The sequence below is a fragment of the Cebidichthys violaceus genome, unplaced genomic scaffold (assembly GCF_023349555.1).
Source record: "Cebidichthys violaceus isolate CVI_PGR_0920_01 unplaced genomic scaffold, fCebVio1.0.p SCAF_4, whole genome shotgun sequence".
Lineage (NCBI taxonomy): Eukaryota > Metazoa > Chordata > Actinopteri > Perciformes > Stichaeidae > Cebidichthys > Cebidichthys violaceus.
The window spans coordinates 14,936,694-14,949,258 of NW_027176594.1; the positions used below are offsets into that span (position 1 = coordinate 14,936,694).

General features: G+C 43.6%; 1 protein-coding gene across 3 annotated transcripts in view; it reads left to right on the forward strand.

Annotated features, from left to right (window-relative positions):
* LOC137884736 (microtubule-associated serine/threonine-protein kinase 1-like) overlaps positions 1-12,253 on the forward strand; it is a 66,353-nt gene extending 54,100 nt beyond the window's left edge. For all 3 annotated transcript variants that reach the window (XM_068726713.1, XM_068726714.1, XM_068726715.1), the window contains 10 exons: positions 137-259; positions 438-547; positions 2,527-2,690; positions 4,694-4,938; positions 5,057-5,308; positions 5,397-5,629; positions 5,947-6,069; positions 6,393-6,529; positions 7,065-7,252; positions 7,482-12,253. In XM_068726713.1, coding sequence (XP_068582814.1) covers positions 137-259; positions 438-547; positions 2,527-2,690; positions 4,694-4,938; positions 5,057-5,308; positions 5,397-5,629; positions 5,947-6,069; positions 6,393-6,529; positions 7,065-7,252; positions 7,482-9,205 — 3,299 coding nt within the window. In that variant the 3' untranslated portion in view covers positions 9,206-12,253. The remainder of the gene's footprint in view (positions 1-136; positions 260-437; positions 548-2,526; positions 2,691-4,693; positions 4,939-5,056; positions 5,309-5,396; positions 5,630-5,946; positions 6,070-6,392; positions 6,530-7,064; positions 7,253-7,481) is intronic.
* The last annotated feature ends 312 nt before the right edge of the window (positions 12,254-12,565 follow it).

Here is a 12,565-nt window from a genome sequence, read left to right on the forward strand (position 1 = left end):
TCAATCCAATACTGTTTTAGTCTCCACCAACTCCTGAGGGAAATATCTGGCTCTTCAGCTGAAAAATGCTCCACTATGTTCTATAGCTTGTTGTATTTTGAGTGAGGCTGACAGGCGGCGTTGTTTGTGCCACCAGGCGGAGCGTTTGAGGTGAAGCAGCACCCGTTCTTCACAGAGCTGGACTGGAACAGTTTGCTGAGACAAAAGGCAGAATTCATCCCTCACCTGGAGTCAGAGGAGGACACCAGCTACTTTGACAGTAGGTTCCTGTGGGTTTATGTGCCTGTAACGTATACAGCTGTTGCACCAGAGGTACAATCATTTTCTGACACGGCTCCAGTCACAAATGCAGTTTTATTGTTGAACTAACAGCTCATATATTTCATCTCCTCTCGCTCTTTCTTTCACTCTTTCTCTCTCTCTCTCTTCCCTGCCAGCCCGTTCGGATCGGTATCATCACATCAATACGTACGACGAGGATGACACCAATGACGATGAGCCGGTGGAGATCAGACAGTTCTCCTCCTGTTCTCCTCGCTTCAGCAAGGTTAGACTTTGTCTCTCTTCCAGCCTCTTCTCTGTCATCTCTCTCTTACTCTCTTATTCACTGGGCTATTCTTTTTTTTCTCGCTGGTCAACTTGTTTAGTTTCTCACTTAACACTTTTTTTATGACATCACACTATATTATGACATGTCACACTGTATAATGACATATCACACTATACTATGAAATCACACCATAATATGATTCATCACACTGTACTATGACATCACACTATACCAGGGGTATTCAATTAAAATTCAGCGAGGTCCATTTAGAGAGGATGTCCTCATGCAAAGGTCCGGAACATCACAATAATGTCTAACTTGCGCTATGATCTAGTCCCATATATATATTGAAGTAGCCAAACAGTTGTATTAACGTCTGTATGCAGTCAACAACTGATGTAATTACTCAAATAAAGAAAGTTCAATTGAATAATACCTCAACAATATTTGTTATTACAGATGTCAAATTGAACTGTATTCATTTTGAGTAATACATATTCTAATAATAAATAAATGTTGGATTGAAAAAAAAACATAACAGAAAACTTTTGAAAAATGTGGCTCTTAAAGTAAAGTACTTAATTTTACCTGAATTGTCCTCCAGCTTTAAATTCAGTTTATTCAGGTTTCAAGTGATGTCAATCAAAAAAGCGACGGTATTATATTCTTAAATTCTAATAGGAGAAATTTGTGTGCAGGGACTATATCTGTGATCATTGAAACCACTTGTTTCAGCTCTATCCTCTTTGTTAACATCATTATTGGGAAAAGAATTCATGTGTTGGATTGTGATCATATTGGGCTCTTAGATTGTTTATTATCTGTGACTTTATTTCAGATGTGAGTGGGTACGTTTTCTCAAAAGATTTGTGCTTTGTTGGAATAATGAACATTTAAGAGTCTGTCCATTCTTGGTTTAAGGCACTGGTTAAGCTGTCCACATTTGTCTTTTTTGAGCATGTCATGTCAAATAACTTCTCTGACTCAGGTACTTCTCCAACTGTTGGGTCTTTCTCCCCGTCTCTCCTGTGCGTGTGAATATTGAGTCGAGGGCGATGCTTGTCACATATTTGATTGGCCCAGTAGCATCACGTGAGATGGTTTACAACGCATATAATTGGTTGTTGTGTTTCCTGGACCGCTGAACAAGTGCCGTAAAGTCTAGAAAAGCTGCGCCGGTTAAAATAGAAGCGCACTCGGTTATAAGTCCAGGGTCCAGATACAACGGCGTCTGGGTGCGGACTCAGACTACGGTCTGCCTATTAGTGACCCCTGTATCCACAGGGAGCCCTCCCTCCCCGTCCTCTTTCCTTTGTTAATCTGGGGGCCTCGCTCTACAGATGTGTGTTTGATGACAATCTTTCTATGGCCAAGTCTCTTTCAATTTTGAGCTGTGACTCTCTCTCCCAGTGTGCCACCGTGTTCTTCCCGTCACTTCTTCACTCCTCAGAAAATCGAAAGTGCCTCATTGAGGGGCTCAATTTCAATTAAATGTGAGATGTTACGTTCGAGGGCTGTTGAGCTGCTTCTCTCAAGCAAAGCCTCTGCTGAATACATACACACACATAATGAGGTCTGCAGTAAACGCACACATGTATTTGATTAATTATTTTATTTTTTATTTTTTTAAATCTTTTATTTCATTTTTAACCAGGAAGTTTTGTACAATGTTTATATTCTTACAGTGGCAGGTCATGTTTTCACATACATCAGGTTTCAGCTTTTCGATTCACAAAAGACACATATGCAGTAGTACTGCCTAAGACCTGCAAACAGACTTTTGATGAGTAAAATAGGTTGAGTTCCCCACTGGTTAGAAATACAGGTTCATTTTCAAAGCATTCTTGATCCTAATACACCACAAACTGCCTCTCGGTTCCCTGCACAGCTCTGTACATCTCATCCCTATTTCCCCAGAGCTATAAATATCTGCTAACAGCACAAATGAAGATTGATCTGACTGTGTCCCCTTGCAGGTGTACAGCAGCATGGAGCATCTGTCTCAGCTGGAGCAGAAAGCTTCAAACTCCGTGTCCCGTCGGGAGCACAAGGGCCCGCGGGACGACAAGGTGACCAAGAGAGAGAGCCTGGGCAGCTTCAGCATGAGAGACAAGAGCTGGAGGACCGGATCCCCAGAGATGTGAGTGGTGGGCGTTATTGAATGTTGAGTTGTAGGGTTGTAGAGGCATGTGTGTAAATTGGGGGGGGGGGGGGGGGGTGTTCACAAGGTGCTTCCCTAAAACTGTCACATACCCCAGTGTGCCTGAATAACTTGTGCTTTCTATCTCACTGACACCAGTTATGACACATCTTTAAAAAGAACTCTGTGAGAGTTCACACTCACTTTTAGTCAACAACATGCTACAGATCTCACCTCTGCAAAGTTTGGAAAAGTGGAATTAGATGACTGGTTCATATGACTCACAAAATATGTCTCTGATGTGTCACTTTTTTCATGATTTGTTGATTAATATGCAAATATAGCTGTTTTTCTCACTCAAATCCACTGTGTAACTTCCCAATTAAAATACACAAAAGGATAATTCCTGGTAAATCTAAAACTATTGGACACAGGTGGTTCAATGTGACTGTATTTGAACCCTCGATAGTTAACTATGTTAAGGTATTATGTGTATGACTCTAATAGTGATGTTACATATTGGATTGGAAAAGAGACCTCACATTACCTTGAATGAAGGCTTTTAGTTTTTCAGCCCTTTTAAATAGAAAATTGACTCTGACCCTGAGATCTAGATTCATTAAACATAATTATGCTCTGTTGCTTTTGCTTGTCGTGCTTTGAGGCAGCTCACAAAAAGTCCAGGCTTCATATTATTATCCGACACATTTCCAACTGAGAGCACACAGCAGAGGCTGATTGCCATTACTTCTCATAACTCCATTTCACCTCAATCTTTAGGAGGCATGCATCTGAATTTCCATCTCTCTACATCCACATGTTAAATAGAATCATTCATTTATATGTTCTGCATTCACAGTGCTTAGAAAATGTAGTAAGGTGAAGGTGGCACATCACTTTTTACCTTTCATATTGGATTTTCTGTCTCCCATATCAAGTAAGAATTATCAGCAGCTCACCAACTATGATTACTTTTTGGCTACAGCTCACTACATTTATTCATTTCTTTAATTAAAGGAGCTTGTAAAGCAACAAAAGTTATTTTTACATTCAGTGTTACTCACCAATACGCAGGGTGTGTATCCTTGAGCAAAGCCATTGTACAGCCATGTTTAATAGCGAGCAGTCTTCTACTTTACCACCTTTGCTGGCACATTGCAGAATATCTCTGCACGCTAGATTAGATTACATTAGATTCAACTTTATTTTCACTGCTCAGTTCAGGTTCTGATACAACGAATTGCAGTTTAGCATCCAACACAAAGTGCAAAAAAGCTGCTAAGAGCAGAGTAATGTAATGTGGTAATATAAATAATGCATATAATGGACAGGGCTAGATATGAATCTGCTGGATATATACAGTATGAACCGTATGGACAATGTGAGAGGAATATGTTGAGATTTAGTATGCAGGAGATCAACGTTACAGTGGGCAGTGCAAGTATAAGTGTATGGTGTGGCGGGGTTGATGTGGGTGGTGTCACCCCGATGCAGAGGGGAAGAAGTTGTTCCTGAGCCTGCTGGTCCTGGACCTGGTCTGTTTTTGGGGATTGAGATTTTAAAAAAAACACTCTCAGCAAGTTGATTATAGTGACTTTTTATTATCGGGATAATCATGAATATTCAAACATTTCCACCTCAGAATCAATTGTAATCACTTTGCCATTCACTTTTTATCCAGCCCCATCATCAGGTCAAAATGTATGCAATACTTTGATTAATGACAAAATACTTCAAAACTAATAACATTCCCATCAACCTCAGATGTACCTTGTTTGGTGCTAATTAGCAATTTGGTGCTAATTCATGGTAAGTATTACACCTGTTAAACATCAGCATGTTAGCATCGTCATTTAGAATGCTAACATGCTGACATTAGCATTAAGGCCAAAGCACCTAGACTAGACTCTAGACTCCTAGTGTTGTCGGATGATGGATTCTTACAGAGAAGACACTGTTTGCATTTTCTTATATGACTCTTTTCTTTGTCCTTCCTCTTACAGGAAGCGCCTGTCTTGTTCAGAGTCCCTCTACATGGAGGGGGATGCGAGCCCTCCTCTTGGCGCTCGCCGACGCTTCTCAGCACTGATGGACACACATCGTTTTGCCTCACCCCTAGATGGTGAGCCAGACTTCCTGTCCCGCCAGGCACCCATGAAGGTCCGTGGAACCTCACTGGACGGGACCAGTGTCCCCTCACCAAGCCTCCTGGAGCAGAGGAACGGTCTGAAGGAGATCAACGGAGCAGGTGTGTTAGCAGGGGGATGGAGATAACAAAGCAGCCTGTCATACCTCATTAGATGACTATGTCATGCTACTTTAAACTAATAAAACTATAATTTCTACATGACTCTACATCCTCACAGACAAGTCCCCTAGACATGGAGAGACACCGGGAGTTACCACGGCCCCGTTAACCCCAGGTCCTGCAGTAGCCGGTCGTGATGTGATGACCCCTCTGTACGACCCTCTGGGGCCCCGGGCCACCAATGACCTGGTCCTCCGCAGAGCGCGCCATCAGCATTTGTCTGGCGACGGCGAGAAACGCAATTCCAGAGCTGGAAACAAGGTCATCAAGTCAGCCTCTGCCACAGCCCTGTCTGTCATCATACCATCAGGTGAGAGCCGCAAGGAAAGAATAGAATGAAATCCTGTCGGTAATAATAGTTTTATAGCACGCTAATATGATACTTTGTTCCTCTCCAGTGGATCAGTATGGCGGTTTCTCTCCGCTGGCCAGCCCCATGTCCCCCCACTCATTCTCCTCCAACCCCTCGTCCCGAGACTCTTCGCCCAGCAGAGACTTTTGCCCGGCAGTCAGCGTGTTGCGCTCTCCCATCACCATCCATCGCTCCGGAAAGAAGTACGGCTTCACTCTCAGGGCCATCAGGGTCTACATTGGAGACAGTGACATCTACAGCGTGCATCACATTGTTTGGGTAAGAAACTTGTAGCAGTGTGTAGTGAAGTCTGTGTAATCACATAAAGAAAGATGGCTTGTCCTGGGACTGAAGGTCTTCTGAAGTTAATAAATTGGGGTTCAAATTTCACCAGTTAAATATGTTACTAATATTACTTATAAAATAAAGGGAAAATAGTTCATGCTTTCCTCTAATCTAAGTCTTAATCTTAATCTTATCAAAGTATTCAGTCTTATTTTTTTATTCATTCTTAGTCTTTTGAAATACAGTCTTAAGATTCATCGAATGTTTACATGTAATTGTTCTGAGCTTAAAAGGTCTGTGTAACTCTGCAGCATGTGGAGGACGGCGGCCCCGCCCAGGAAGCTGGCCTGTGTGCCGGTGACCTCATCACCCACGTCAACGGGGAGTCTGTCCACGGTCTGGTTCACACTGAAGTGGTAGAGCTCATCCTCAAGGTAGGCAGCAGTAGGCTTATTCATTCTCAGGTGTACTGTGTGATTGGTAATATCCATAGTCCTATGTATTTCTTTTATTTCTGCCAATAATAACTAACAGATTAGTTGTCTATTTATAAGCTATCAATTTCAAGGAAAAGCTATCCGTGTACTTAGACAACGTGCTTGCTGCTCCCATGTACTGTAGCTCTGAGCTCAGTGACTCTTCATCCTGTAGATAAAGGTAACACTTTCCTGGTCAGGTTTCTGTCGGTAAACAAGCTTGACAGTAGATAATTACAAGGATCAGTGTAGAAATGATTTAATGTCACTTATCTGTGTAGAGTGGAAACAAGGTGACGGTGACAACCACGCCTTTTGAGAACACCTCTATTAAAGTGGGTCCTGCCCGCAAGGCCAGCTACAAGTGTAAGATGGCCCGACGAAACAAGAGGACCATGGGAAAGGACAGCCAGGACAGGTAAGAGCTTACGCACCTGCACCGCAACAGAGACAGTGATGTCTTTGTTGTCTTGTCTTATGAGGTAAAATACAAGGAAGTGGGGGGTTTTTGTGTCTCTTTTGACCATCTCTATGTTCATCTGGTGACATTTTAAATCCATGGGGCAGTGCTTTTGCATGTTTGAGCCCATTAATTACTGTTTACTTTACATTGCTGATGAGCAATTTCTGAGCATATCATAGTTTTTTGGTTTATTTCATGCATTCCAAATTAGTCATTAGCCATTAGTGTCCATTCCTTAGGGAAATCTTTTGTCAGTTATCACTGATGTTGCAAGTTAACATTTGACAAAAACAAAATAGCTCATGATTTCCATGCTTTTCGGTTCACAGTGATGGATTGTCTTTTTTCTGCAAGTTGATTCTCATTGTAACTGGACAAAAGAAACCATGAAAATATATTCTTTAAAGTGAAATGTATTGACATAAAATGTCAATCTCATTTCAAATCTAACTTTCTCTCCCTGTCATTTCTCTGTCTGTCTGTCCGGCAGTAAGAAGCGTAGCTCCTTATTCCGTAAGATCACAAAGCAGTCCAATCTGCTGCACACCAGCCGCAGCCTGTCCTCTCTGAATCGCTCTCTGTCCTCCAGTGAGAGTCTCCCTGGCTCTCCGACTCACAGCTTGTCTGCCCGGTCCCCGACTCAGGGCTACCGCTCCACCCCCGAGCCCTCATACCTGGGTAGGACACTGGAAATAATGTACTTACAAGTGTTAAAGCAACTGGTCAATTCACGCCAGAAATATTTGTTAAAAAAAATAGAATTGGCAGGAAAAACAAGCTTTTGAGGCCAAAAATTGTACGAACCCTAAAAGCCCAAATTCTCTTTACTTCTAAATCAAAAGTGTGTCTGCTCCTCAGGGATTCTTTTCATCTTAATTGATCTTTTCTGATCTCTGTGTTCCTTTAGGTGCCTCCTCCCAGAGCAGCTCTCCGGCCTCCAGCACTCCAAACTCCCCCGCTCCTTCTCAGCACATGAGGCCCAGCTCCCTGCACGGCCTCTCCCCGAAACTGCACCGCCAGTATCGCTCTGCCCGCTGTAAGTCTGCGGGAAACATACCCCTGTCCCCGCTCGCCCACACGCCCTCCCCCACCCAGTCCTCGCCCCCGCCGTTGCCTGGCCACACCGTGGGGAGCTGCAACACCACCCAGTCCTTTCCCGTCAAGCTCCACTCCTCGCCGCCGGTGGTCCGCCCCAGGCCCAAGAGTGCTGAACCCCCTCGATCGCCTCTTCTCAAACGGGTGCAGTCGGCGGAGAAGCTGGGCTCGCCTCTGACCCAGTCCAGCTCCACAGGAGGGCTGGGCGGTCCGCTAAGGAAGCACAGCCTGGAGGTGCAGCACTCTGAGTACCGTAAGGATGCCTTCCTCTGTGAGCTCGGGCTCCAGAGCCTGCTGGAGACGGACGGGGAAAACTTTCCCCCTAATCCTCCACCCCTGCCCTCATCCTCTACAAACCCAGAAACCGGTGTCCTGAAGCCTGTGAGGAGACTAGGGAGACAGGAGTCACCGCTCAGCAGGGAAACACTGCTGGCTGGGAGGGAGAGGGAAGAGAGGGAGAGGGGACGGGAGAGGGAGAAAGAGAGGGATACTGATACCGGGACAGTCCTGGAGAGATTGAGTCGTGTTGGAGCAACAGGATGCCAGTCGTCATTAACAAGAAAATCTCATAGTGAGCTGTCCTTTAGCTCGCAGGCTGGCCAGAGCTCCAGACTTTGTGCTGAAACCACTAAAGCTACAAGTTCTTGCATCCCTAGCAAAACATCAGGAAGTCTAGGTGGTCAGAAGGGACCTGAAAAGATCCTGCAGAGTCCAGCGGACTTAACGTCAAAACAGCAAGACCCCATGGGAGCCAAAAGTGTGTTTTCTAATATTAAAGATGTCAAGGAGCAGCTGTGGGGCAGAACTGAACCGAAGCAGGAAGGAGACAACAGGGGTAGGCCTGGTGTACCTGGTGCTGCCTTCAACAGGAGCTCTGCTTCCACTTCGGATAAATCCATCGGCATCAACGCGTCAGCGAAAGCTGGTCCTCTGAGCATGAGCAAACCCTTTAAACCATCAGGTATGGGGGACAGCCTGAGAAAGGCTGGAGCAGAGAGCAACGACTCGAGGACTCCAGACTTCGGCTCCAAAAGCCCCAAGCTACCAGCGCGGGTTCTTGCCCCCGTCGTCCCCCCACATGGGCAGCCGCTCTTGCTGGGCAAGGTGAGGCAAGGACTTGGGCAGGTCAACTGCTACCGGGGGACTCTTGACTGGGAGGACAAATGTCGCCTAGAAGTGGTGGAGGAGCATTCGCCTTCCCCCTCTCCCTCCCCGACGTCCGTCACCCCCTCCCTCTGCGGACCATTGCTCTGCAAGTCACGGCCTGTCTCCCCTGGCGACAAGACGAGCTTCGTCAGCCAGCTGACCACTGTGGCCAAAAACGTCCTCGGGCCGATCAAGCTTGGCTCCCAGGAGGGGTCCAAGAGCAAAGAGCAGCAGACTAAGGCGGCGGAGGAGAGGCAGGGAGGGGCAGCGGGAAAGTCTGACACTCCCGCTGGAGGTCGAGTGGTTGTTGGGGCTGCAGTGGTGACCCAAAGTCCTGCTGCTTCACCACTAGAGAGGGCTGCCACGGGAAGCAGCCAGTCGAAAATGTGACCCCATGGGGTCCCTATATGGGACTTCAGTAAAAAAAAAAATGTAAAAAAATGCCTTTTTTGGAAGAACAATGCAACAGAAGTCAAGCACTTAAAAACAATGTACATTCCAGTTTCAGAGTACATGAAATGCTATTTATTGATTCCAATGATTGACTGATTCTAACTCAAAACCAGGAGTGAAACAATCTAATGTAAAGGTGCGTTCTCTGTTGATTTTCTATTATAAAGTATTTAATAAGAGGACTCTTTAATGTAACGTGGATCACTTTACCAGATGTATATGTGTGTGGGTCTATGTGAACGCATGTCATATATGGTATGTACTGTACATGTATAATAGGTACAAGAAGGTCAAAAAGTGCTTTACCGATCAAAACATGCTGAAAACTGTGAATACCAAAATCCAGTCACTCTATTTTGTCTTTCAAACCAGCGCTTTGTTCTCTCACTGCTTTCTCAAGCAAGACAATGACGAACTGAGTTGTGGTCACGTTGTAGTATTTGCATCAAACAAAGCAGCCGAGCCTCCGTTTGGCTTCAGTGGGTGAGCAAGCAGCAAGATGATGGAGCTCATTTCTTCTTCATCCTGCAGTTTATGGAGTCGCTGTGCATGGGTCAGACAAAGCGAAGCAGGCACTCTGTCAGTGGATGTCATGTCTAGCTCTGACTGTCGCAGGGGATTGTGTGTGTGTGTGTGTGTGTGTGTGTGTGTGTGTGTGTGTGTGTGTGTGAGAGAGAGAGAGAGAGCGTGTGAAGCCACCTTGGGTCTATTTCTGCTGCTTCTTGGAGGCTGTGTCGTCCTGCAGAGGAAAGCGTGTTTGACAGAGCTCCGGCTCAGCGCTTATCTCCCCTTCGCAGGAGGGCTGCCACAGCACCCTTTTTTTCTGAGTACAGCCTACACACACACACACACACACACACACACACACACACACTCACATTGCCACAGGAGGCAGCACTGTCAGCGGCTGATTTTATTTTTTATGCATTTAAACCCATGGTCCTACGAATTGTGTTTTGCGAGTGAGTAATTACACTCAGCACGGGTGACTCAGCAAGGGTCATGATGGGGAACCAAACTGGAAATAAACAGGCGGCATTTCGGATCCAGTAACAGTTACAGGCTTTGCTGAACGCTCCCTGACTTTATTAACAAATCACACAGGCTCAGTGATGATAATGTGTGTGGATATAGTATATAAAAAAAGGACTTGTAAGCACATATAGAGTGAACCCATGTGTTGTTTCGAGCCCAAACGGGGAAAAGCAGGCCGTTACGGATGTAGCATACAGTTATGTGTTTGTTAAAGGGCTCTATAGATAAGGTAGGGGTTGTGGATATGGGTACAGTATATCGCAATGAACCTGTTGCTGTAAAAACAAAGTTATCTGCAGTATAATCAGAATGACTGTGTTAGGTTGTTAGGAAACACAAGCTAGGTAGTCAAGATCTATTCATGTGAAACTCACTTTTTTGAGATGTAACATACTGATTCAACAACAGCAAGAGCGCTGAGAAGGATCAAATGTTCACCGGGAGAAACAACTTGTGCTCCACTCTCCCGCTGGTCCTATTTGTTCTCAGTAACTCTCCGGTGTACATAATCTCATGAGACTCATTCACAGCTGTGTGTGTGTGTGTGTGTGTGTGTGTGTGTGTGTGTGTGTGTGTGTGAGTGTGTGTGTGTGTGAGTGAGTGTGAGGACTGCTGTCAATGAGAAGAGTACAGGGGTTAAATGATTGAATCCATTTTTGATTTCATCGAAACGTTGATTCTTCTAAGCTCTAGAAATGTAAACTGATTACACCAACAAGAACAACTTCACACAGATATGCATTTCATTGTCCAAAAAGGGGGGAAAAAAAGTTGAACGTTTGTTCTCCAACTGTTTTGCATTAAGTAGGCTACTTCCTGTACAGTTGTGCTGGTAGCGGTTTTACATCAGCTGGCAACATTGTTTTGGTTTTGATCTGTCTAAAAAAAACTAACACAATGAGCTGGAAATGGTTAAAAGCTATGCAGAGCTACAAAGTGGGGAGTTGATTTTTGTGGTTATAGCAGATCTTTTTACATAACCAGTCGTTAATATGTATATTAAAAAACATATATTAATGCATCTTTAATGCAATACAGATTGATTTTTACTTTTTAAAGGATAGCAATCCATGCTCAAATCAAACAATGTTTGAGGGCGTTCCAATGATTTTACACCCCTCATCAGAAAGTCTCATGCAGTTCATGCAACAAACCATATTTTTCTTTCATTCAGCATCGTACTCTACTGCCCTCCAGTGGTTTAAAACATCCACTGTAAGACATGTTTCCATAACATGTTCATTAATAATCTGCTGGAGTGAGAGTTCCGACCACTAAAATACTGCAGAATGGAGGTTATTAGCCATAGGGTTACTGAATATGCATTTATGTTTATAATGACAAAAATATTTGCAGTAATGAACACTTGAAACATGAATTTATTCCTTTCCTGTTGTCGTGTTCTTCACGTGACTGTTAATTATATCTTCTGGGATAGGGATTAACATTTTTAATATAATATACTGTCTTATATATTCTACTGATAGGAAGCAGTTCTTTTATATCTTGATGTAATAAATGAGGCATCAGGTCAGCTCTGATTGATCTGACTAAGAAAACTAACTGTAATGTAATCTTCTACAGCTATTACGCCCACTTTCAGGCCTTTTCCCAATCAATGGTGTCTATAGTGTTACATGTTTGAGAATTTCTTTTTTTCTTTTTGTGATTGACAGAGAGAGTAGTATAAATGCACTTTATTTGGAAAGTTTGCTGATAGTTTGTAAGTTACTTTGATGAAAAAGAAAATATAGGCTACTGTATACAGATATGTATTCTAGAATTGAACACGAAAGTCCAAGTATAAAAACATTCCACGTTTCTCTGTTCACTGACAGTGTATTTATTTGTACCATGGGGCATTTTTGTTTGTGATAGATGTGATTCAAATGCAGACACCTGAAGTGCAGTATGTGGAATTAAAATTCTGAGATTTGTTCCAAGACTTAACACCTCTTACTCTTTTGTGACTATAATCGGATAACCATGCTGAAGCAACTCTGTTATCACAATAAACACTTGGTTGGCTGCATAATAATACATTAATCTTAATTTGTAAAATAATCATTTTCACAGCAGAAAAAAACATTCATGTCATAGCAGTTGTAACTTATATCGTTGATTGTGGCTGTATTCAACAGAATCAAGATCAGAAACCGTTTATTGCCAATGTATGTTGCACATACAAGGAATTTGTCATGGCGGGTGATGCATAACATTAAACAATCAACAACAATCAACACAGTGCAAGAAATAGAAACA